Source organism: Biomphalaria glabrata, chromosome 2 (assembly GCF_947242115.1).
Source record: "Biomphalaria glabrata chromosome 2, xgBioGlab47.1, whole genome shotgun sequence".
NCBI lineage: Eukaryota > Metazoa > Mollusca > Gastropoda > Planorbidae > Biomphalaria > Biomphalaria glabrata.
The window spans coordinates 14,274,405-14,296,924 of record NC_074712.1 but is presented as its reverse complement, the minus strand read 5'-3'; the positions used below and the strand labels follow the sequence as shown (position 1 = coordinate 14,296,924).

Genomic DNA, 22,520 nt, shown 5'->3' with positions numbered 1-22,520 from the left:
GACGTCAACTACGGAAGTACGTCATCAATAAATGCATCGTGCACAAACCACACTTTTCCGTCTCACTCTTCACAAACAAAATCGAGTCTAGTCTAAATCAACTCAATCTTCTGGACTGTAGAACACTTTAAAGTTTCGCTTCCAACAGAGAAGAACAACAAAAGGTTTTGTTTAAGAATTAGAACGTTTATAAGATTATACATTTAAAAATGTCTTATTTACATACAAAAATGTCTTATTTACATACAAAAATGTCTTATTTACATACAAAAATGTCTTGTTTACATACAAAAATGTCTTATTTACATACAAAAATGTCTTATTTACATACAAAAATGCATGATATTTTTAATATCAAAGTGATTTGTACAATTGGAAATTTCCGCAAATTAGTTACATTTAAAACAAAAAATGGAATCACGAATCAGACTTTACAAGTTAATCTAGATCTAGATCTATTTGTTTAGCAGACCTATAAAGTTCTTTGGAATTTTACTATTACATAGAAGCTCTAAGGGCTCAAAACAAGTCTACATAAACCTAATGAAATCAATATCTGGTGGTATTGAGTCTATGTTTTGAGTCATTTCTTTGGGAACCTAACGTTATTTGGAGAACTAGATTAGTGAGACGAAAGGCCAATGTGATGGCCACACCACGCCTTAGTAAACCATTGAACATCTAACTGACTTGAGCTATGATTTATTATTTTTGTATCTGGAATGACAACGATATTGAATTTTTGATGTTTTGTGGAAAAGTGAATAAAGTTTATGAGCCTATGTGGAAACCTTTGCCTGTAGCTCTTTCAAGACTTTTCGATCATCTTGTGGATGTGGGAGAGGCATAACATTGTAGAAATATTTTTTTTGTCTGGTTATAATGATAAGATTTAGTGCAGTATGTCTCGTGACAACGCAGACCCAGTTGGAAACAAAGCCGGGGTGTCTTTATGGCGTCTGCGCCAGTGTTCAACAAGGGAATGACTTTGGGTCTGGAATGTGTGTTCTCAAACCTTTGTAAGAGTTTCACTTCACTTTTCTCTTTCAGTAGCTGTCTGGAAAAGTAGATACACATTTGTTAATGAAGTGAGAGAGGCAAAGAAAGAGAGAGAGAGAAAGAAATAGAGAGAAAAAGAGAGAAAGAAAGAGAAAGAAGAGTGAGAGAAAGATAGAAACAAATAAAGAGAGAAAGAAAAGAAAAAGAGAAAACGAGCGAAAGAAAGAAGTGAAAGAAAGAAAGAGAAAGAAAGAGGAGAAGATGAAGAAAGATATTTGGAGAGGAATAATTAGCACGTTTAAAAGTTAGTTTTTTCCTATTTACATTTGTAATTCATTATTTCTTCCTTACCATTCAAACTGGAAGACAAAATAGATCAATTAAACAAGAAATGGTTTATCATACGGGAATGTTGTTGATCTATGGAAATCTATCCTCATTAATCTAGATTCTAGACACACATGTAGATTTAGTTTAAAATCTAAAGTTACTTTAAAAATCCTATGAATACATATGGTAATTTCATGATGATATAAGGTAACCTGTCAATACTAGTCCAACAAATGATCTCTACACAGAATCTTCAAATATAACCTTTGAAAAGCTCATAGGCTCTACATATTTTCCAGATCATTTTAAATTGTGAAAAAAAATCAATCTTTGCTTTTGGGGATTGTAGAAAATAAAACTCAGTTTTTTTTTAAATTTTAATATATTTTTTTTTCTTATTTGCCAGAGGTAGTGGCTTAAGTTAGTTCGCTTCAAGACAGCATCCTTTCCACTGACAGCTTTCAGAGCGACCATCAGTGGCATCAGTCACATCTTTACAGCCATGGATTTAACCGACAGATTCCCTTCTGTATACCTCATAGGCTGCCACTAAGGACGTTCATCGTGGTGGTCCTCAGTTCAATATCTACCCACCTTACCTCCCCTTGCTGTTTACCCAATTATTAACAGTCCTGATGGAACTTCTAAACACTTCAACAATAAACCCAGTCAAACTGAAAGCTATTTTAAAAGACATCTCCAGGAGTTATTCTCTACATTGAATTTAAAATGCATATTTCAGACATGATTAACGCGGAGGGACGGATGGTGGCCAAGCTGACACCCCTCAGAATAGACTACCCCTTCCCAGCTGGAAAAGACAGTAGCAAGAACCCGGATATATACAGGAGTGGGATCGTCATTTCGTCTGCTCCACTTCTGGTAAATGTTAGAATTATTGAGTTAGTTATGTGTTATGTATTGAAAGTCGGTTAATAGAAGTTTCATGGGCGTAGCCTGTGTCTGGGAGGGCTCTGAAAATATTTACACTCTGATCTGTTTATATATAAAGAATTCAAGCCACAGGCAGAGAAAAAAATAATTAAACTACTGCCAACTGATTTGAAGTTTTTGATGTTCGATCCTCCTCCAATACAAAAAATTAATTTAAAAAGTCTCCAAATTCCATGAACATTCAGTCCGAAACATGGGGAGTCAGGAAAACTAACATGGACAAACTCCAGACCTTTGCCAACTGTTGGATATTGGTGGCCCGAAAAGATATCTACTGTCAATTTGTGGAAGAGAATCAAGCAAAAAACCCATAATCCAAATATTTATAAGCGAAAATCTAGCTGATTAGGATACACCTTGCGAAAAGCAATTAACAATATTGCAAGTCAGCACATGATTGGAACCCACAAGGAAGTGGGCAGACCCAAGCAAATCTGGAAGAGGTCAGTCATCAGCGAAGCTAAGGATACTGGAATGACATGGGAGCAGACAAAGAAGCTACCACTTAGACTCAGAGGAATAAGTCAAGTCAAGCCAAACAAAAAAAAAGGGGGGGGGAGATGATTAAGATTCACATAGTCTTCCAGTATAAGAAAAGAAAAAAAAAGTAAAGCAAACTACAATGAACATATTCCTTGATGGAAGGTTAAACCCTTCTCTCCAAATAAAGTCGCTGAAATTCATCAATAAAGAAAACTTTCAAAAATTCAAGATCGAGAAAAACGAAAGTAAAACTTAAAGTCACCAACATTTCTGGGAAGGGTGAGTGAAGCTTTCAGTGTTTAAATTTTTTTCCCCAGAAATCTGCCCCTGGAGCTCATTGGAATTTGCCTGACTCAAGAACGTTTAGCGCGTGCCCAGACCCAATCATAGGAGTACCATTCGACACATCTAAACCAAGGAAAGGGTACGATATATTGCGACCCCCCATACACACCTTTTGGAAACGACACTTGTCCTATACATACAAAGTAGTCCTTTACGATATAAACTAATCTTATACAATTCAAACTAATCTTATTTAACAAAAAACTGATCCTATACAATACAAACTATTCATACACAATACAAACTATTCATATACAATACAAACTATTCATATACAATACAAACTATTCATATACAATACAAACTAGTCCTATAAAATACAAACTAGTCCTATAAAATACAAGCTAGGCCAATTCTAATACAATGAACACAACTATTCAGTAATCTTTTTGTCTGTTCCATGTAACAACCAAACAGGCGATGGGGTGAAACAATGAATACGACAATTTACAGGGACTCGTTGGAAGTAGATAAATATTGGATTGATTACCATGCAGGGGTAAGTATCTTACAGTAGATATAACTGGTATGTCGGATATAAAAAGGTAAAAAAATATAATTACCACTTAAAAGTTCAGTGATGTGTTTCCTGTGAAGAAACCAACAACTAAATTGCAACGATACCATTCTTGACAAACGTACTGTGCCTAAAAAGTAAAGTTCCCCTTTCAGACCTTGCGATCTATAGGGCAGATGATGTTAATGTCATCTGTTTCTTTGGCCGACGGTTAACAAGCAGGGTGTTATGTGGCAAGCACAACGACAAACCGCCTTTACTTTCCCCAACTAAAGTCAGGTATCCATTAGAGTTGGGTGGACTCAGGGGCGCCCTAAAAATCCCGAAATTCAAAATCCCAATCTTCACCGAGATTCGAACCCAGGACCACAGGTTCGGAAGCCAAGCGCTCACTCAGCCACCGCGCCCCGTGTACTGTGCCTAAACACAATGTATTGTTGTTGTTTTTATTTGGTTTTACGTGTTTTAGATGTTCCAACAGAATTAAGGATTATTACATACTAGACCAAAACTCCCGCACGACGGCGGGGAATGGCAGCGGGCAGGGTTCGATCCCAAGACTATCGAGACGACAGTCCATAGCACATACCACAGGACCAGGCAGCCATCCTACTAGTGTAGAGTAGCTAAGAAGTGTAGTGTAATGTAATAGAGTAAAGTAGAGTAGAATAAAGTCATGTATAATGTAGTGGAATCTATCCTTTGGTAGACTAATGTAGCGCATTATGAGGAAATGTTGTGTGGTAAAGCATTGTATAGAAATGTAATGTAGTGTATTGCCATGTAGTTTAATGTAGTGATGACACAGTTTGTTTCGTGAAAGAGAAAGTCACTAACTATAAGTCTATAAGTCAGTTAACTAAAAGAAAAACTAAAGAAAAAAAAAAACTTTAAAAAAATTGTTTGACCATTACTGATTAAATTTGTTTTGTTTGAAATTGTTTTTATATAAAAAAAAAACCCAGCAAAATAAACAGATAATCCTTTTAAAAAAAACAAACAAACATATCTAGGGGAAATAATCCGTCCTTTACAACTATATCTAAAAATAATGTAGAAGTTATACCCCTTATTCGGTATCAAACGAAATAATTAATTACCAATAATTAATTTACTAGTTGGTAATTTTTTTTCAAATTCATTCATGCTCCGTTAGGCACAATAAATAAATCATTGTTTAAAGTATCAACTTGATCGGAGAACCAGTGTAGGTAAAATAGCGTTAACAATTATTTAAGGGGACTAAACCCAACAAATTTAGCCACATATGTCAATACTGAGGAATTGATTTCCCATGTTGGTGTCAAACACAATATTTAATTACCAGTAATTACTTGACTAATTGGTTCACTTTTTTAAAATTAAGTCATGTCTTGTCTACGCCATTGAATAATTGTGCAAAGCTTCAATTTGTTCCGGTAATGGGTGTGGGATAAATAACCTGTACAAACTTTTGACCAGACAGACAGATAGACCCACTAAATGTGTTGCCATAAGCTTTGTTCTAATAATGTATCATACATGACTTTAAGATATTTCTACTCAGATATATTGAACTATTACCACCCAATTCTCTCTGGTAAAAATTCTCTTTTATTCTCTTGATATTTTCCCTGAACTTATTTCCTACTGTCACGTGATGAAGGTTATTACATGTATTCATATAGACCTATCGTTGGAGGAGAGAAGACCTGTCCAAGCAAGACGCAAAGAGAGACCTGCAGAAGAGAATAGAGATCTGTCTGTACGGGGAACCTCGGCGCTATGACATCTTGAAAAACTGTGATTCGCTGGAGAGACAAACTTAACTAAAGAAACGAAATAAATGATAAATAAACAGCAACGATGAAAGCCTCTGTCTAGGATGAATTTTTCGTTCACCATATGACTTGCGTTATGAGATGCATTTAAGGGGGTTGTCCTCCGAGTGTGAGACTGTTATTCTACGTAAGAGAGGCTGTTGTCCTTTATGTGTGAGACTGTTATTCTACGTAAGTGAGGCTGTTGTCCTTAATGTGTGAGACTGTTATTCTACGTAAGTGAGGCTGTTGTCCTTAATGTGTGAGACTGTTATTCTACGTAAGTAAGGCTGTTGTCCTTAATGTGTGAGAGTGTTATTCTACGTAAGTGAGGCTGTCGCCCTCGATTGTGTGAGACTGTTATTCTACGTAAGTGAGGCTGTCGCCCTCGAATGTGTCAGAGTGGTATTCTACGTAAGTGAGGCTGTCGCCCTCGAATGTGTCAGAGTGGTATTCTACGTAAGTGAGGCTGTCGCCCTCGAATGTGTCAGGGTGGTATTCTACGTAAGTGAGGCTGTCGCCCTCGAATGTGTCAGGGTGGTATTCTACGTAAGTGAGGCTGTCGCCCTCGAATGTGTCAGGGTGGTATTCTACGTAAGTGAGGCTGTCGCCCTCGAATGTGTCAGGGTGGTATTCTACGTAAGTGAGGCTGTCGCCCTCGAATGTGTCAGAGTGGTATTCTACGTAAGTGAGGCTGTCGCCCTCGAATGTGTCAGGGTGGTATTCTACGTAAGTGAGGCTGTTGTACTCCGTGTTTGAGAGTGTTATTCTATTTCAGTGAGGCAGACCCAGTTGCGACATACATATTTTGCCAAATCTATGCAGACAAAGTCATTGTCCTCCGAGAGTATGTTTTCTTATCGTCGTCTGCTTTATCGTCACCAAGGTTTCAAAAGTGTGTCTCACCATTCCAGCAGTTGTCTCTTTCAAAGGTCAGATGCTGCTAGCTACTTTCCTCTATGCCAGTGAACTCAAAATTGCGCCTCATTTCATCTTTATAGTGCTACCAGGAAGGGGAAGGGGCACATTTTTTAAACGCCGTCCTCCTCGCCAAAAAACAATTTGACTTGCTTGTGGTCATCCCCCGTAGCGGATAGTGTCCGACCATGCGCAGCGGACAAATTGTAAGTAGTGCTTCTAAACTATTCACACTATTCTCTACCAGAACTTGGTTACAAACATCTTGTAATGAAACAACAAATACTAGTATACCAATACCATGACCATATTCGACAAAATTAGACTACAATAAACAGTGAATGAAACCAGCACGTCTCGCATAACACTGATGCAGTCTATACACACACGCACACACTGGAATGAAACACACACACACTGTATATGACCTTCTGACACGCTGGACGCACGCAGAAAATCAACTCAGTTACACTACACAGCTTTATATTGCTAGTTAGATTTGTTTTAGAGCCCGAGAAACTCTTTTTAATAAAATTTTGGTCACAAAAATATTAGAGGTGGTGTCTAAATTATTTTAAGATAAGATACTTTTATTGTGCCCATGCTTGTGGGTGGAGTTAGGTGGACTGAAACAAGATCTTATTGAATCCACATACATCACCACCACATCACCACCACATCATCACTTCACCACGATATCGCCACAACATCACCACTTCACCACCATATCTCCAACACATCATCACCAGTTCACCACCACATCATCTCCACTTCACCACCATATCACAACATCATCACCACAACACTACCATATCACCACCATATCGCCATCACATCACCACTTCACCACCACTACATCACACCTTCACCACCATATCGCCACCACATCACACCTTCACCATCATATCACACCTTCACCATCACATCGCCACCACATTACACCTTCACCACCATATCGCCACCACATCACCACCACATCACCACCATATCGCCACCACATCACCACCACATCAACACCACCAAATCACCACTATCACCACTACTTCACCACCATATCATCACCACTTTACTAACACCTCACAACCACATCACCAACACTTCACCACTACATCACCACCATATCACCACCACATCGTCACCTAAGGGACAGAATTTTACAAAATAATTTAGAATGCAATTAATTTTTGCGCACGTATTATGGAAAATCCCGGAAAAAAAATGCGTCATTCCAAATAAAATTCATTTCGTTAACATCCATTCCTCTGATGTCTTGTGCACTAAAACAAACAGGTAGCTCTAGTTAAGCTTATCCTAAAATAGTATAGTACTCAATATTAGTAGACTAGAAACTAGTGACACTTGAACATAAAGTGTTTAGTCCAGGAAGTTTCAGCCTCTCTAGATCCTGCTCTGTGTTCATCTCGACTTCAAATAGCTATTTCATTAAAATGATTTGATTGAACAATCCACATCTAGCTCTTCTAAAATCTGTGATTCTATTATTTCTATGCAGACCATACTATTGACTTTCTCAACCCTCTTTAGCATTCTGACTTCATATTGTGCCCCCTTAACTCATTATACTGACGTGCCAGTTTCTTTTTCTTATTCAAACATCAAGCTTTCAGCAAGACCGCGTCTAAATCTCTTTTTATTTTGAAGGCCGAATTTGAATCAGGCGTAGTGAAGGAACAACCGGTAGTGCTACTGAATCTTATGTGAATCAGCAAAATGTGTGGGAATGAAAATGTGTGGGAATGAAAATGTGTGGGAATGAAAATGTGTGGGAATGAAAATATAAATATGATGAGGGGTTGGAAGGACAGACTAAAAGAGTGTGACTCCCACAGGAGTCCAGTGTTTGGAGGGGTGTGGGGGTGAAGGGAGCAAACAAGTGTAAGGCTAAACAAATGCGGTGTGGAAAAAATGCAGAACAAAAATACTTTAAAAAAACAACAACATCAAAGCTTATCTAAGGGGAAGAACTCTAAATTTAAAATTATACCCTAAAATGATATGGAATTTGTTTCCATTTTTTTATCCCAAGCAAAATAATTAGATACCAATAATGGATTGACTTCTTCGTTCTCATTCTTCATGTTGAAGGGTTCAGGTCATCCTATATCTGAGATGAACCAGATCCAGATCAGGCAGTCCCCATATAGTTGTTCTTCTATAGAAGGACTTTTGGACCAAGAAGATACTCGGGCCTCTTGATACAGTATACAGCTTTGAAGAACATGGTCAGTGGGAAAATAAGGTGTACACTTATATAAGGGGACACAACCCCACATGTTAATACTAAAAGATTAATTTCTCTTATTGGTATCAAACAAATTCAAATTAATTGGTTAATTCTTTATATTGAATTATGTTTTGTTGTAAACATGGTTTGAAAAAACACATTAAATCATCCCCTACTTTTTACACCTCAAAGGGTCAGAATTCGGTACCATCGTGACGATTCCAAAGCGCCTACCATACGACTAGAAAGCCATCTTTTTGAGAATGTGAGGTTCCCACAACACAGTTGCTCGAAATTTGAAATTTCAACATTCTCTAAGAGAAATTGTGTCTCACTTTGACTGAAGGTATAAACCAATCTCTAAGGGAAACTGTGTCTCACTTTGACTGAAGGTATAAACCAATCTCTAAGAGAAACTGTGTCTCACTTTGACTGAAGGTATAAACCAATCTCCGCAGTCCTCCCCTCCTCTTATAGTAAAATATAGGTCATGTCACTTCAAGCAGAATAGAACAAAAGATATAAGTAATAATGAAAGTTCAGTACAGACCGTTTGACTTAAAGTGCAGATGATGTAAGAACTACTAAGGTCATCTGTTTCTATGGCCAACGGTTAACGAGGGTGTCATGTATCAAGCACTCAGACCAACCGCCTTTACTTTCCCCAACTAATATCAGGTAACCATGACGTCCCCCGGTCTACGGATATTTATGGGTTGAAACGAAGAATCTAGATGCAATACTTCACTTTCTGGCTTTGTTTACATAGTTTCAGATTTTTTGTTAGAGTCCTTTTTTTTAAAATATAAATAAAGTAATCTTATATTATTGACACTCTTTTACCAGATTTCATCTGTAGAGTAGATTTAAGCAGTCAGAAGTAGCCACCACGCACCACATCGTCACCATGAACAGAAGGTAAGTAGACATCACATTGGTTACGTCTCAAAATCACTCGTCTGTGACAGAACCAACGGATGAATTAAGCAGCCCTGTTTAGATGTAGGTGAAATATCTCCCCCCACATACAATTCTTAGAATGCCGAAACAAGAAAAGATTCTTAAGACGATGGATTAAAGAGTCTATGTGAATCACATGACAGCGCATGCGTAACCTAATTCTTAAACATGTTTGGAAAGGGGAGAGATGTTCTAAAAGTTTGGGTTGCCTTTTCAAGTTTTAATTATTTGCACTAGTCACTTCACACTAGCTCACCCCCTCCTTTTTATGAGTTGTTTTTTTTTTATACGCTACTTCAGTGTAAAGCAGAACTCTTCCCTAGACATGAACAATTGTATAAAATCTGCAAGTGAATGAACAGATTTTCTCTACGAATGTAACACATTCGCTTATGTCACTCTGTAGCAAGCCACCAATACAACGTCTTGAAGCTGTGACACTCCGTAAATGTCTTAGAATAACATTTTCATATTGGTAAATACACTTTTTTTATGTTTCGGACTTTCCTTCCAATTTGAAGACAACTACATTCTAGCCTAAACCTCCCGCAGTCCTTGGGGGATGGAGACAGGTTTGAAACCCGGAACTATCTAGAACGCATACCAATCGACCCGGCAGCTACCTATTTTTTTTTATCTATATCCGTGTTTATTATAAAAACTAAACAAGGACTTTCTTCTGTTGCCAGTAGATGTTGTCCAGCACGTCTACAGTGTACAGTAGAAAGGCTTTGTCCCAAGGCAAGTGATTGTCACCTGGGCTCCAATGATTACCAGTTCAGGTAGGTCATCAATAGAAACGTCATTAGATGTGCTGCGTTGTGGCCAGTGGTAAGACGCTTGGCTTCCGAACCGAAAGATCTCGAGTTATGACTCAGGGTTATTATGACGCCTCGAAGTCCCCCCCCCCCCCCCCAATCTTCAATGGGTACCTGACTAACGAAGTGACGCTGAGGAAATAAACCTAAAGGTACTACAAGCAACTTTCGTTCATCGTCGGCCATAAAAAAAACAACAACAGATGAGATTTACATCTGCCCCATAGGTCGTAAGGTCTGAACGGATCATCATAGATTTATGCTACAATGTATCTCCCACTTAGTGATTCCTTCCCCTCCTGGAAACAAATCGTTCTTGCTGTGTGAACATTTGTTGCCCACCCCCTCGCGAAAGTCTCCTTACCTGGTTGTGTCAGGAGACGTCTAGGATTCTATTTATCTGTTTGTGTCAGGAGACGTCTCTAGGATTCTATTTATCTATTTGTGTCAGGAGACGTCAAGGATTCTATTTATCTGTTTGTGTCAGGAGACGTCTAGGATTCTCTCTACCTGTTTGTGTCAGGAGACGTCTCTAGGATTCTATTTATCTGTTTGTGTCAGGAGACGTCTAGGATTCTCTCTATCTGTTTGTGTCAGGAGACGTCTAGGATTCTCTCTATCTGTTTGTGTCAGGAGACGTCTAGGATTCTCTCTATCTGTTTGTGTCAGGAGACGTCTAGGATTCTCTCTATCTGTTTGTGTCAGGAGACGTCTAGGATTCTCTCTACCTGTTTGTGTCAGGAGACGTCTAGGATTCTCTCTACCTGTTTGTGTCAGGAGACGTCTAGGATTCTATCTATCTGTTTGTATCAGGAGACGTCTAGGATTCTCTCTACCTGTTTGTGTCAGGAGACGTCTCTAGGATTCTCTCTATCTGTTTGTATCAGGAGACGTCTAGGATTCTCTCTATCTGTTTGTGTCAGGAGACGTCTAGGATTCTCTCTATCTGTTTGTGTCAGGAGACGTCTAGGATTCTGTTTATCTGTTTGTGTCAGGAGACGTCTAGGATTCTCTCTATCTGTTTGTGTCAGGAGACGTCTAGGATTCTCTCTATCTGTTTGTGTCAGGAGACGTCTAGGATTCTGTTTATCTGTTTGTGTCAGGAGACGTCTAGGATTCTCTCTATCTGTTTGTGCCAGGAGACGTCTAGGATTCTCTCTACCTGTTTGTATCAGGAGACGTCTAGGATTCTATCTATCTGTTTGTGTCAGGAGACGTCTAGGATTCTCTCTACCTGTTTGTGTCAGGAGACGTCTAGGATTCTATCTATCTGTTTGTGTCAGGAGACGTCTAGGATTCTCTCTACCTGTTTGTGTCAGGAGACGTCTAGGATTCTCTCTACCTGTTTGTGTCAGGAGACGTCTAGGATTCTATTTATCTGTTTGTGTCAGGAGACGTCTCTAGAATTCTCTCTATCTGTTTGTGTCAGGAGACGTCTAGGATTCTCTCTATCTGTTTGTGTCAGGAGACGTCTAGGATTCTCTCTATCTGTTTGTGTCAGGAGACGTCTAGGATTCTCTCTACCTGTTTGTATCAGGAGACGTCTAGGATTCTCTCTACCTGTTTGTGTCAGGAGACGTCTAGGATTCTATCTATCTGTTTGTATCAGGAGACGTCTAGGATTCTATTTATCTGTTTGTGTCAGGAGACGTCTAGGATTCTATTTATCTGTTTGTGTCAGGAGACGTCTCTAGAATTCTCTCTATCTGTTTGTGTCAGGAGACGTCTAGGATTCTCTCTATCTGTTTGTGTCAGGAGACGTCTAGGATTCTCTCTATTTGTTTGTATCAGGAGACGTCTCTAGGATTCTCTCTATCTGTTTGTGTCAGGAGACGTCTAGGATTCTCTCTATTTGTTTGTATCAGGAGACGTCTCTAGGATTCTCTCTACCTGTTTGTGTCAGGAGACGTCTAGGATTCTCTCTACCTGTTTGTGTCAGGAGACGTCTAGGATTCTATCATCTGTTTGTATCAGGAGACGTCTAGGATTCTCTCTACCTGTTTGTGTCAGGAGACGTCTCTAGGATTCTCTCTATCTGTTTGTATCAGGAGACGTCTAGGATTCTCTCTACCTGTTTGTGTCAGGAGACGTCTCTAGGATTCTCTCTACCTGTTTGTGTCAGGAGACGTCTAGGATTCTCTGTACCTGTTTGTGTCAGGAGACGTCTAGGATTCTATCTACCTGTTTGTGTCAGGAGACGTCTAGGATTCTCTCTATCTGTTTGTGTCAGGAGACGTCTCTAGGATTCTCTCTACCTGTTTGTGTCAGGAGACGTCTAGGATTCTCTCTACCTGTTTGTGTCAGGAGACGTCTAGGATTCTGTTTATCTGTTTGTGTCAGGAGACGTCTAGGATTCTCTCTACCTGTTTGTGTCAGGAGACGTCTAGGATTCTCTCTATCTGTTTGTGTCAGGAGACGTCTAGGATTCTGTTTATCTGTTTGTGTCAGGAGACGTCTAGGATTCTCTCTACCTGTTTGTATCAGGAGACGTCTAGGATTCTCTCTATCTGTTTGTGTCAGGAGACGTCTAGGATTCTCTCTATCTGTTTGTGTCAGGAGACGTCTAGGATTCTATTTATCTGTTTGTGTCAGGAGACGTCTCTAGGATTCTCTCTATCTGTTTGTGTCAGGAGACGTCTCTAGGATTCTATTTATCTGTTTGTGTCAGGAGACGTCTCTAGAATTCTCTCTATCTGTTTGTGTCAGGAGACGTCTCTAGGATTCTATTTATCTGTTTGTGTCAGGAGACGTCTCTAGGATTCTCTCTATCTGTTTGTGTCAGGAGACGTCTAGGATTCTCTCTATCTGTTTGTGTCAGGAGACGTCTAGAATTCTCTCTATCTGTTTGTGTCAGGAGACGTCTAGGATTCTATTTATCTGTTTGTGTCAGGAGACGTCTCTAGGATTCTCTCTACCTGTTTGTGTCAGGAGACGTCTAGGATTCTATTTATCTGTTTGTGTCACCTGTTTGTGTCAGGAGACGTCTCTAGGATTCTCTCTAAATGTTTGTGTCAGGAGACGTCTCTAGGATTCTTTCTATCTTTTTGTGTCTGGAGACGTCTAGGATTCTTTTTATCTGTTTGTGTCAGGAGACGTCTCTAGGATTCTCTCTACCTGTTTGTGTCAGGAGACGTCTAGGATTCTCTCTATCTGTTTGTGTCAGGAGACGTCTCTAGGATTCTATTTATCTGTTTGTGTCAGGAGAAGTAATTGGCCACTAAGAACTTGGCTACTGACCATTTGGAACTTAGCCAGTGACCACTAAGAACTTGGTCAGTGACCATTAAGAACCTGGTCAGTGACCATTAAGAATTCGACCATTGGCTATTTAGGCAAGGACTTGGCAAGAGACCATTAAGAACTTGGTCAGTCACCACTAAGAATTAGGACAGTGTCCATTAAGGACTTGGCCAATGAAATAAAGTAACAACGAACTTGCCATTTGATAGTAGACATGCTGTATTCATTTAGCGATTTGCCCTGAATGAAGAAACATCTAGAATAATCTTGATTAACTATCTTATTAGTAAACCTTGACCCTTCACTCCATTCTGGGAATTATTTATTATGTCTGCATTTTAAGTGATTTGTTTTGTCTAATTCTCTTGTGCCTTAGAAGAACGGGCAGACTTAACAGTAATAAAACACAAGTATAATGCATAAACAAGAAAAACATTAAAAACTTAAAAAAAAACAAAGCTTATACGAAGTGTAATTGTATCAATTAGTTTGGATCAGTCATGTCATTACATCTGTTATAGATCTAGACCAACAATAATAAGGGAGAGAGAGAGAGAGCAGGGCGCGTGTCTGTGTAAATGTCACCGTTATCACTTCTTTAATGCATTTAAAAATAAGTTGGTAAGACTTAATTCAAACTTAGGGCTCAAGCCTCGTGAAAAGTACTAATTCAACTTATACTGCCACATCTGTCAAGTACAATTTCTTTCCCTTGTTCGATACCAAACAAAATAAATAATTACCAATAGTTAATAAACAGATTAGTTAATGCTTTTTTTTTTATTTTATTGATTCTTGTTTTGTCAGGTAAAAGAAATAATTGTTCAAAATTTCAACTTGATCAGAGATTGGGTGTGGAAGAAATAACGTGTACAAACTTTTTACCAGACAGACAGACAGAAAGAGTGAGTTTATATAAGTTTTGTAAAAAATTCAAGAAGTGTTTCCATGTTCCACAGATATAATGATGGTCTGTCGTCTGCTATTGGAGCTAAAAAGACCCCACTTGTTTATCATTGCAATGATATGGACTGTATACTGTCCCCGGACCTGTAGTAAGTCATGCGAGATCTACTCGGTTTACTAAGTGAAACATCCATTCATTGAGATCTACTCTGTTTACTAAGTGAAGCTTTCATTCATTGAGATCTACTCGGTTTACTAAGTGAAGCTTTCATTCATTGAGATCTACTCAGTTTACTAAGTGAAACATCCATTCATTGAGATCTACTCAGTTTACTAAGTGAAGCTTTCATTCATTGAGATCTACTCGATTTACTAAGTGAAACATCCATTCATTGAGATCTACTCGGTTTACTAAGTGAAGCTTTCATTCATTGAGATCTAGTCGGTTTACTAAGTGAAGCTTTCATTCATTGAGATCTACTCGGTTTACTAAGTGAAACATCCATTCATTGAGATCTACTCGGTTTACTAAGTGAAGCTTTCATTCATTGAGATCTAGTCGGTTTACTAAGTGAAGCTTTCATTCATTGAGATCTACTCGGTTTACTAAGTAAAACATCCATTCATTGAGATCTACTCGGTTTACTAAGTGAAGCTTTCATTCATTAGATCTACTAGGTTTACTAAGTGAAGCTTTCATTCATTGAGATCTACTCGGTTTACTAAGTGAAGCTTTCATTCATTGAGATCTACTCGGTTTACTAAGTGAAGCTTTCATTCATTGAGATCTACTCTGTTTACTAAGTGAAGCATTCATTCATTGAGATCTACTCTGTTTACTAAGTGAAACATCCATTCATTAAGATCTACTAGGTTTACTAAGTGAAGCTTTCATTCATTGAGATCTACTCTGTTTACTAAGTGAAGCTTTCATTCATTGAGATCTACTCTGTTTACTAAGTGAAGCATTCATTCATTGAGATCTACTAGGTTTACTAAGTGAAGAATATATTCATTGGGATCTACTCAGTTTACTAAGTGAAGCTTTCATTCATTGAGATCTACTCGGTTTACTAAGTGAAGCTTTCATTCATTGAGATCTACTCAGTTTACTAAGTGAAGCTTTCATTCATTGAGATCTACTCGGTTTACTAAGTGAAGCTTTCATTCATTGAGATCTACTCGGTTTACTAAGTGAAGCTTTCATTCATTGAGATCTACTCAGTTTACTAAGTGAAGCTTTCATTCATTGAGATCTACTCGGTTTACTAAGTGAAGCTTTCATTCATTGATGTCTACTCGGTTTACTAAGTGAAGAATATATTCATTGGGATCTACTCGGTTTACTAAGTGAAGCTTTCATTCATTGGGATCTACTCGGTTTACTAAGTGAAGCTTTCATTCATTGAGATCTACTCGGTTTACTAAGTGAAGCTTTCATTCATTGATGTCTACTCGGTTTAGTAAGTGAAGAATATATTCATTGGGATCTACTCGGTTTACTAAGTGAAGCTTTCATTCATTGGGATCTACTCGGTTTACTAAGTGAAGCTTTCATTCATTGGGATCTACTCGGTTTACTAAGTGAAGCTTTCATTCATTGAGATCTACTCGGTTTACTAAGTGAAGCTTTCATTCATTGAGATCTACTCGGTTTACTAAGTGAAGCATCCATTCATTGAGATCTACTCAGTTTACTAAGTGAAGCTTTCATTCATTGAGATCTACTCAGTTTACTAAGTGAAGCTTTCATTCATTGGGATCTACTCGGTTTACTAAGTGAAGCTTTCATTCATTGAGATCTACTCGGTTTACTAAGTGAAGCTTTCATTCATTGATGTCTACTCGGTTTACTAAGTGAAGAATATATTCATTGGGATCTACTCGGTTTACTAAGTGAAGCTTTCATTCATTGAGATCTACTCGGTTTACTAAGTGAAGCATTCATTCATTGGGATCTACTCGGTTTACTAAGTGAAGCTTTCATTCATTGAGATCTACTCGGTTTACTAAGTGAAGCATTCATTCATTGAGATCTACTCGGTTTACTAAGTGAAGCATTCATTCATTGCTTTTATTTCCTTGCCGGAGTGTAAAGATTTTAGTTTCTATTTGTATTTACAAAGCTTATATTAACTCACTCTGTCTCTCTGGTAAAAAGTGTTTACATCTCCCACACCCGTTCTCGGATCAAGCTGAAGCTTCGCACAATTATGCGTTGACATAGACAAGACATGAAAAATAAAAAAAACCCAACCAATTAGACAGTTAATTACTGGTAATTAATTATTTTGTTTTATTACAACAAGGGAACTAATACTTTACTATTGACATATATGGCTAAATTTGCTGAGTTTAGTCCCCTTAAATAATTGTTAACGCTACTTCTCCCTCTCACATTCTCCGATCAAGTTGAAACTTTAAACACTTTTTTATTGTACCTAACACAACATGATCGATAAAAAAAAAAACAACAATTAGTCAATTAATTATTGGTAATTAATTATTTTGTTTGAAATCGAATAAGGGAGATACCTTGTACATTACAGGTTGATATAGCTTAAAGGACGAAGTTCTTCCCTTTAGATAAGCTTTTTTTTTATTTTGCTTGTTTTTTAAATTACAAAGCTCACTCTGTCTTTCTGGTAAACATTTTGAACACGTTAGTTAACCTACACCCATTCTCAGAACAAGTTCAAATTATTTTTTGGCGAAGACTATACATAAATTAATATTACAAATTAAACACTTATTCAATTATTGCTGGTTATTAATTATTATGTTTGATACTAACAATTGGTAAAAATATTAATAATCGCACAGATTTATTGTTGTTATTCTAGATCTAGTAAAATTTAATTAGATGACTGATCTAAACTAATCGATACAACTACACTTAACATAAGCTATGTTTTTTTAAAAAGTATTTTTTATTTATATTTTTCTTGTTTAATACTTTGCTTGTTAATGCGTGAATTGATTTCAGTGGACACCAGCGCCCAACAAGACAACTTGGCCCAAAGCCTGTCAACTGGTGGCCCAGCATTCAAGGGTAAGTATTGTATAGGCGTGAAGGCGTGTGAGACTGATGCCTGTCCGCATAGAACTCTCCACAATCATTTCAACCAAACACTTGTACACATCACACATACATCACACACACCACAAACAACACGCACACAACACACCATAGATCACATACATCACCTACAACTACATACCCTATTCAACGATTATATAACACACTACATTTATATACTCAGTGATAAGGTGCCGGTAATCGGTAGTTGATTGCCTCACTTTTAACTACTAAAAATTAATAATATACGTTAAAATACAAGAAAACTATTTTTTTTTCATAAAGGTGCCGGTTCGCCGTAGCGGTGCGTACCGTCACAAATAAAGCCCTGGATATATATATATATATATATATATATATATATATATATATATATATATATATATATATATATATATATATATATATATATATATATATATATATATATATAGTTCGTCCGTCGTGGTTCGATGATGACCACTTTTGTCATCCAGGGGGCTGAGGGCTTTGCACTGGGGTCTTGTGCCTCTCATGTGGCTGGTGAGACCTATGTGAGCCCGGAATGTTCGGCTTCACACCGGGTAGGTTATTCCAACTGGAGCTAGTGTCATTGGCCTTGCTTTTCTTCTCTGGCGCTTTTCTTCTGCCGGTTAACTGGTGCTCCGCAATTAACCAAATAGCTTTTTTTTTTCGTAATAAATATGACGCGTTAAGTCTATAAATTTAATCCTCTTGTTGGAGTCCAAGATTGTTACATTAGAAAACATTTTTTTTTAAATATTGACAATGAACATACACCAATATTCTTATTTTTTTTCTCTAGACCTGTCTGTCACAATAAGAAGCCAGAATCAAGAGCACGTTTTATTGGACTCCATTATGACATCACTAGAGCCCCGCCTACAGAATATGAAATCCAACACTTTTAGAAGCCAGCGTCTCTATTGCCATGAACATATTCTAAATATAGATTGTTGTACATACAAAAGTATGTAAGGAAAAGAAAGCTAAGCTACGAAACAAAACAAAAAGTGTTAAAATAAAACTAAACCTTTTAAAAAAAAATCAAGTATTGTATTGAATGTATATATCCGTTGTTGAGAACAAAATGTGCTTCTACCAGACCACACATGCCACACTCTCATCCCTCACGCGCACCACACATCCCAAACACACCACACCCTTTTCCACACATATACACCGTACTCGATACAATCGCACCACACCATACACAAACACACACACACATCGTCCGGAAGTCAAAGGTGAATATGGCGACAGTTTACGTGTGTGTGTGGGGGTCTGAATAGTTTCCGATCAAACAGTCAAGTCTCTGAGACTTGTCTTTCAATTGTTTTAAAATGGTTCTAAATCTTCTGCTACATCTATGCACTTCTCCCAGAAAGATAGATAGATAGATAGATAGATAGATAGATAGATAGATAGATAGATAGATAGATAGATAGATAGATAGATTAGATAGATAGATAGATAGATTAGATAGATAGATAGATAGATAGATAGATAGATAGATAGATAGATAGATAGAGAGAGAGAGAGAGAGAGAGATAGGTAGATAGATAGATAAGGATAGACAGAGAGACAAACAGACAGACAGACAGACAGACAGATAGATAGATTAGATAGATAGATAGATAGATAGATAGATAGATAGATAGATAGATAGATAGATAGATAGATTAGATAGATAGATAGATAGATAGATAGATAGAGAGAGAGAGAGAGAGAGAGAGATAGGTAGATAGATAGATAAGGATAGACAGAGAGACAAACAGACAGACAGACAGACAGATAGATAGATTAGATAGATATAGATTAGATAGATAGATAGATAGATAGATAGATAGATAGATAGATAGATAGATAGATAGATAGATAGATAGATAGATTAGATAGATAGATAGATAAATAGAATAAATAAATTGATTTTCCATAAATATTTGTCTGTAACTTTCACCATCACTTTTTTTAGCGGCCCCGTAAGGGGAAAAAGCCGCTATTAGGTTTGTGCAAAAGGTCCGTCTGTCCGTCTGTCCGTCTGTCACACTCAGATCTCGAAAACTAGAAGAGATATGAAAAATATTATTTCATCATTAAATGCGGCTTGAAAAGTTTAGGTGCAACGGCTACTTTTGGTTTTCTAAAAGCAAACCGTTTAATTTATAAAATTAATTATGCAAGCGATTTTTTCATAAAAATACACCAATTCTAAAACAATTACGTAAATGTAAGGGAGGCAATGTTACAATATGCTAACAAAGATGAACAATTTTTGTGTATTTTCAGTATCACTATGTCAAATATATTTTAAAAATGTACAGGAAATGTTTACAACAAATATAAATAATAGTTAAAGATGTTTTTTCTGGTCAACTAGCTGCTAAAATTAAAAAGAAAACATTTCTGTTTGTTTATAAAGGCTAATAATGCACTTTGTATGTAAATATCACGCACATTTTTTTTAAATGGACTTTTTATGCAGCGATTTTCGTGCAGTAGCGTAACGTCGCAACATGATCAGGTGTTAAACCAATTCCTTAAACTTTTTTAAAAAATCTGATTTTATTTATTTTTTGTTTAGTGCCCCCATCCGAATAAAAGAAGATTATTTTTGTGCGTTTTGTCTGTTGGTCGGTCTGTCCGTCACGATTAGATTAAACAAACTAGAACTCTAAAAGCAATTGAAAATCTGATTTACCCTTTTATTTTCCTCCCGTAACATCTCAATAGTTTTAATTATCTAAAAATTGATTGTTCCGGATTTTTTTTTTAAACTAATCAACCCCAACAAATGTTTGTTTGCTCTTCTAATTTATATTACATTCAATTTCCATGCTTAAACGTTGCAAAAACACATTATCAATAATATGTTGTTCCGTTTTTTATGTAAATAGCATATTAATGCTAAATCAAAATCTCTATACTGACTTATATTTCATTAAGTGTAAAAATGTTCTGGATATTGTTTTATAAAACATGAATTATGCCTAATGATTGTTTGAAATCGCATAATTTACTAATATTACACTTATATTATTTGACAATGCGTCACTATAATTTGGTTATCAATATCAAATTGTTCCGTATTTTCATCTTTAAACAAATTTTAAAAATATCGACAATAGGTTGTTCAGGGCTTTAAAAAAAAGTAATTTACTAGAATTGATTACTGAACATTACTTTTTAGACATTTAATTTTCTTGCTGAAACATAACATAGAAGTTTTGTAATCAATAAAGAATTTCCGGATTTTGTTTCTTACAAATCGTCGCCAGAAAGTTCCGAATTTTTTTTAAAATCTACTAACGCCAAATAATTGTTTGAACTCCCTCTTCTAATTAATAAACAAATAATCTTCTCTTTCACAAAATATTTTTTTTACGGATTTTTATGAAAAATATTTTAACTCACTACTCTCATAAAGTACATTTAACTTTCTACCTAAAACATTAAAAAATCTAATTATCGTTAATATTATGTTCCGATTTTTAAGGAAAACAGAATCCAAACACCAAAGTAAGGTATGAAAATCTCTCCACATGGCTGTAGTACATCTAATTTTTATACGAGACCATCCAAAAAATTTAATTAACGGCATTACATTTATCTGAAATTCTCTTTTTCTTTTACTATTTATACAAACATCCGGAACAATCTATTACATAAACTTTTCAATTGTGTTCATACCTAAAAATTATTGCGATGTTTTAATAAAGGTTAATCAATTTTTAATAACTTTTAGTTGTTTTTTTTTTATATCAAGATGACGGACAGACCGACTGACGGACAAAACGCAAAAACAATGCGGCTTTGATCCTCTTTAAATAAATTCTATTAGAACTCAGTGCACCAATGTCTATGAACCCTCGTTAAATATCTCGTGTAAATAAAGACATTTTTTTATGGTAACGGTACTAGCCTATTGTGAGGTAATGGAATTTTTTTTCTTTGACGTCATATAAATGACTCTTTAAATGTAATGCTAAAAGAACGCACTCGGTGCACCAATGTCTATTAACCCTCGAAAATTGCTCGTATTGATGAAAACATATTTTAGTCTAACTAAGCCATGTGATGTAGTGTTTTTTTTCCTTTGACGTCATATGGAATGAATTCTTTAAATGAAATGCTAAAAGAACGCACTCGGTGCACCAATGTCTATGAACACTCGATAAATGGCTCTTATTGATGAAGGTGATTTTTAGTCTAGCTAGGCCGTGTGACGTAGTGTTTTTTTTTTCCTTTGACGTCATATGGAATGAATTCTTTAAAAGAAATGCTAAAAGAACGCACTCGGTGCACCAATATCTATGAACACTCGATAAATGGCTCGTAATGATGAAGGCGATTTTTAGTCTAGCTAGGCCGTGTGACGTAGTGTTTTTTTTTCCTTTGACGTCATATGGAATGAATTCTTTAAATGAAATGAAAAAAGAACTCGGTATAGTAATGTTTATTAAGCCTCGTTATGTGACTCGCGTTTAAAAAAGGAATGATATCTTGATTTAGATCTAATCTAGATTTTTTAAACTAGATCTAGATTTTTATTATAGTATATCTAGATCTGGATTTATATTCTAATTAAAATTATTTTAGAGTCTTGATCTACAATTTCTAGATCTAGTTAAGACTAAAATAGACTAGATTAAGATGTAGAATTTCAATTTCTAAACTTTAAGTGTAAAAAAAAGTGTAGATTTTCATTTCCAAACGTTTTGATCAATATTGCAATGTTTTAATATGCTAAAACTAATCTACTTTTTTAAATTTAATTTAAATTTAAATTTACGGCAAATGAATCTTTGAAACATTATTACTTCTGACCATCAAAATTAAATCACCTCTTGAATATTATTTGCGAATATGCAGAACCGACAGGGATCCGACTTCGACGGGGGCCGCCTCTGAGTTTGTGTAACACAAA

General features: G+C 36.6%; 2 protein-coding genes across 11 annotated transcripts; both read left to right on the top strand.

Annotated features, from left to right (window-relative positions):
* The first annotated feature begins 12 nt into the window (after positions 1-12).
* Positions 13-18,808, top strand: LOC106078583 (uncharacterized). Of its 10 annotated transcripts, none has more exons than XM_056019288.1 (10): positions 13-164; positions 2,072-2,211; positions 3,084-3,190; positions 3,529-3,610; positions 5,296-5,575; positions 9,437-9,508; positions 10,240-10,332; positions 14,568-14,663; positions 17,501-17,566; positions 18,399-18,808. In XM_056019288.1, the coding sequence occupies exons 6-10, from the start codon at positions 9,498-9,500 to the stop codon at positions 18,502-18,504; spliced, it is 372 nt and encodes a 123-aa protein (XP_055875263.1). In that variant the 5' UTR covers positions 13-164; positions 2,072-2,211; positions 3,084-3,190; positions 3,529-3,610; positions 5,296-5,575; positions 9,437-9,497; the 3' UTR covers positions 18,505-18,808. The 10 variants fall into 10 exon arrangements, with proteins under 10 accessions (XP_055875263.1, XP_055875264.1, XP_055875267.1 ...); XM_056019292.1 differs by having other exon boundaries at positions 14-164; positions 10,243-10,332; positions 18,399-18,658; XM_056019289.1 differs by lacking the exon at positions 3,084-3,190.
* LOC106078565 (histidine-rich glycoprotein-like) lies at positions 5,530-7,510 on the top strand. The gene is made up of 3 exons (XM_056018621.1): positions 5,530-5,575; positions 6,206-6,274; positions 7,095-7,510. The coding sequence occupies exons 1-3, from the start codon at positions 5,530-5,532 to the stop codon at positions 7,508-7,510; spliced, it is 531 nt and encodes a 176-aa protein (XP_055874596.1).
* Positions 18,809-22,520: the final 3,712 nt, after the last annotated feature.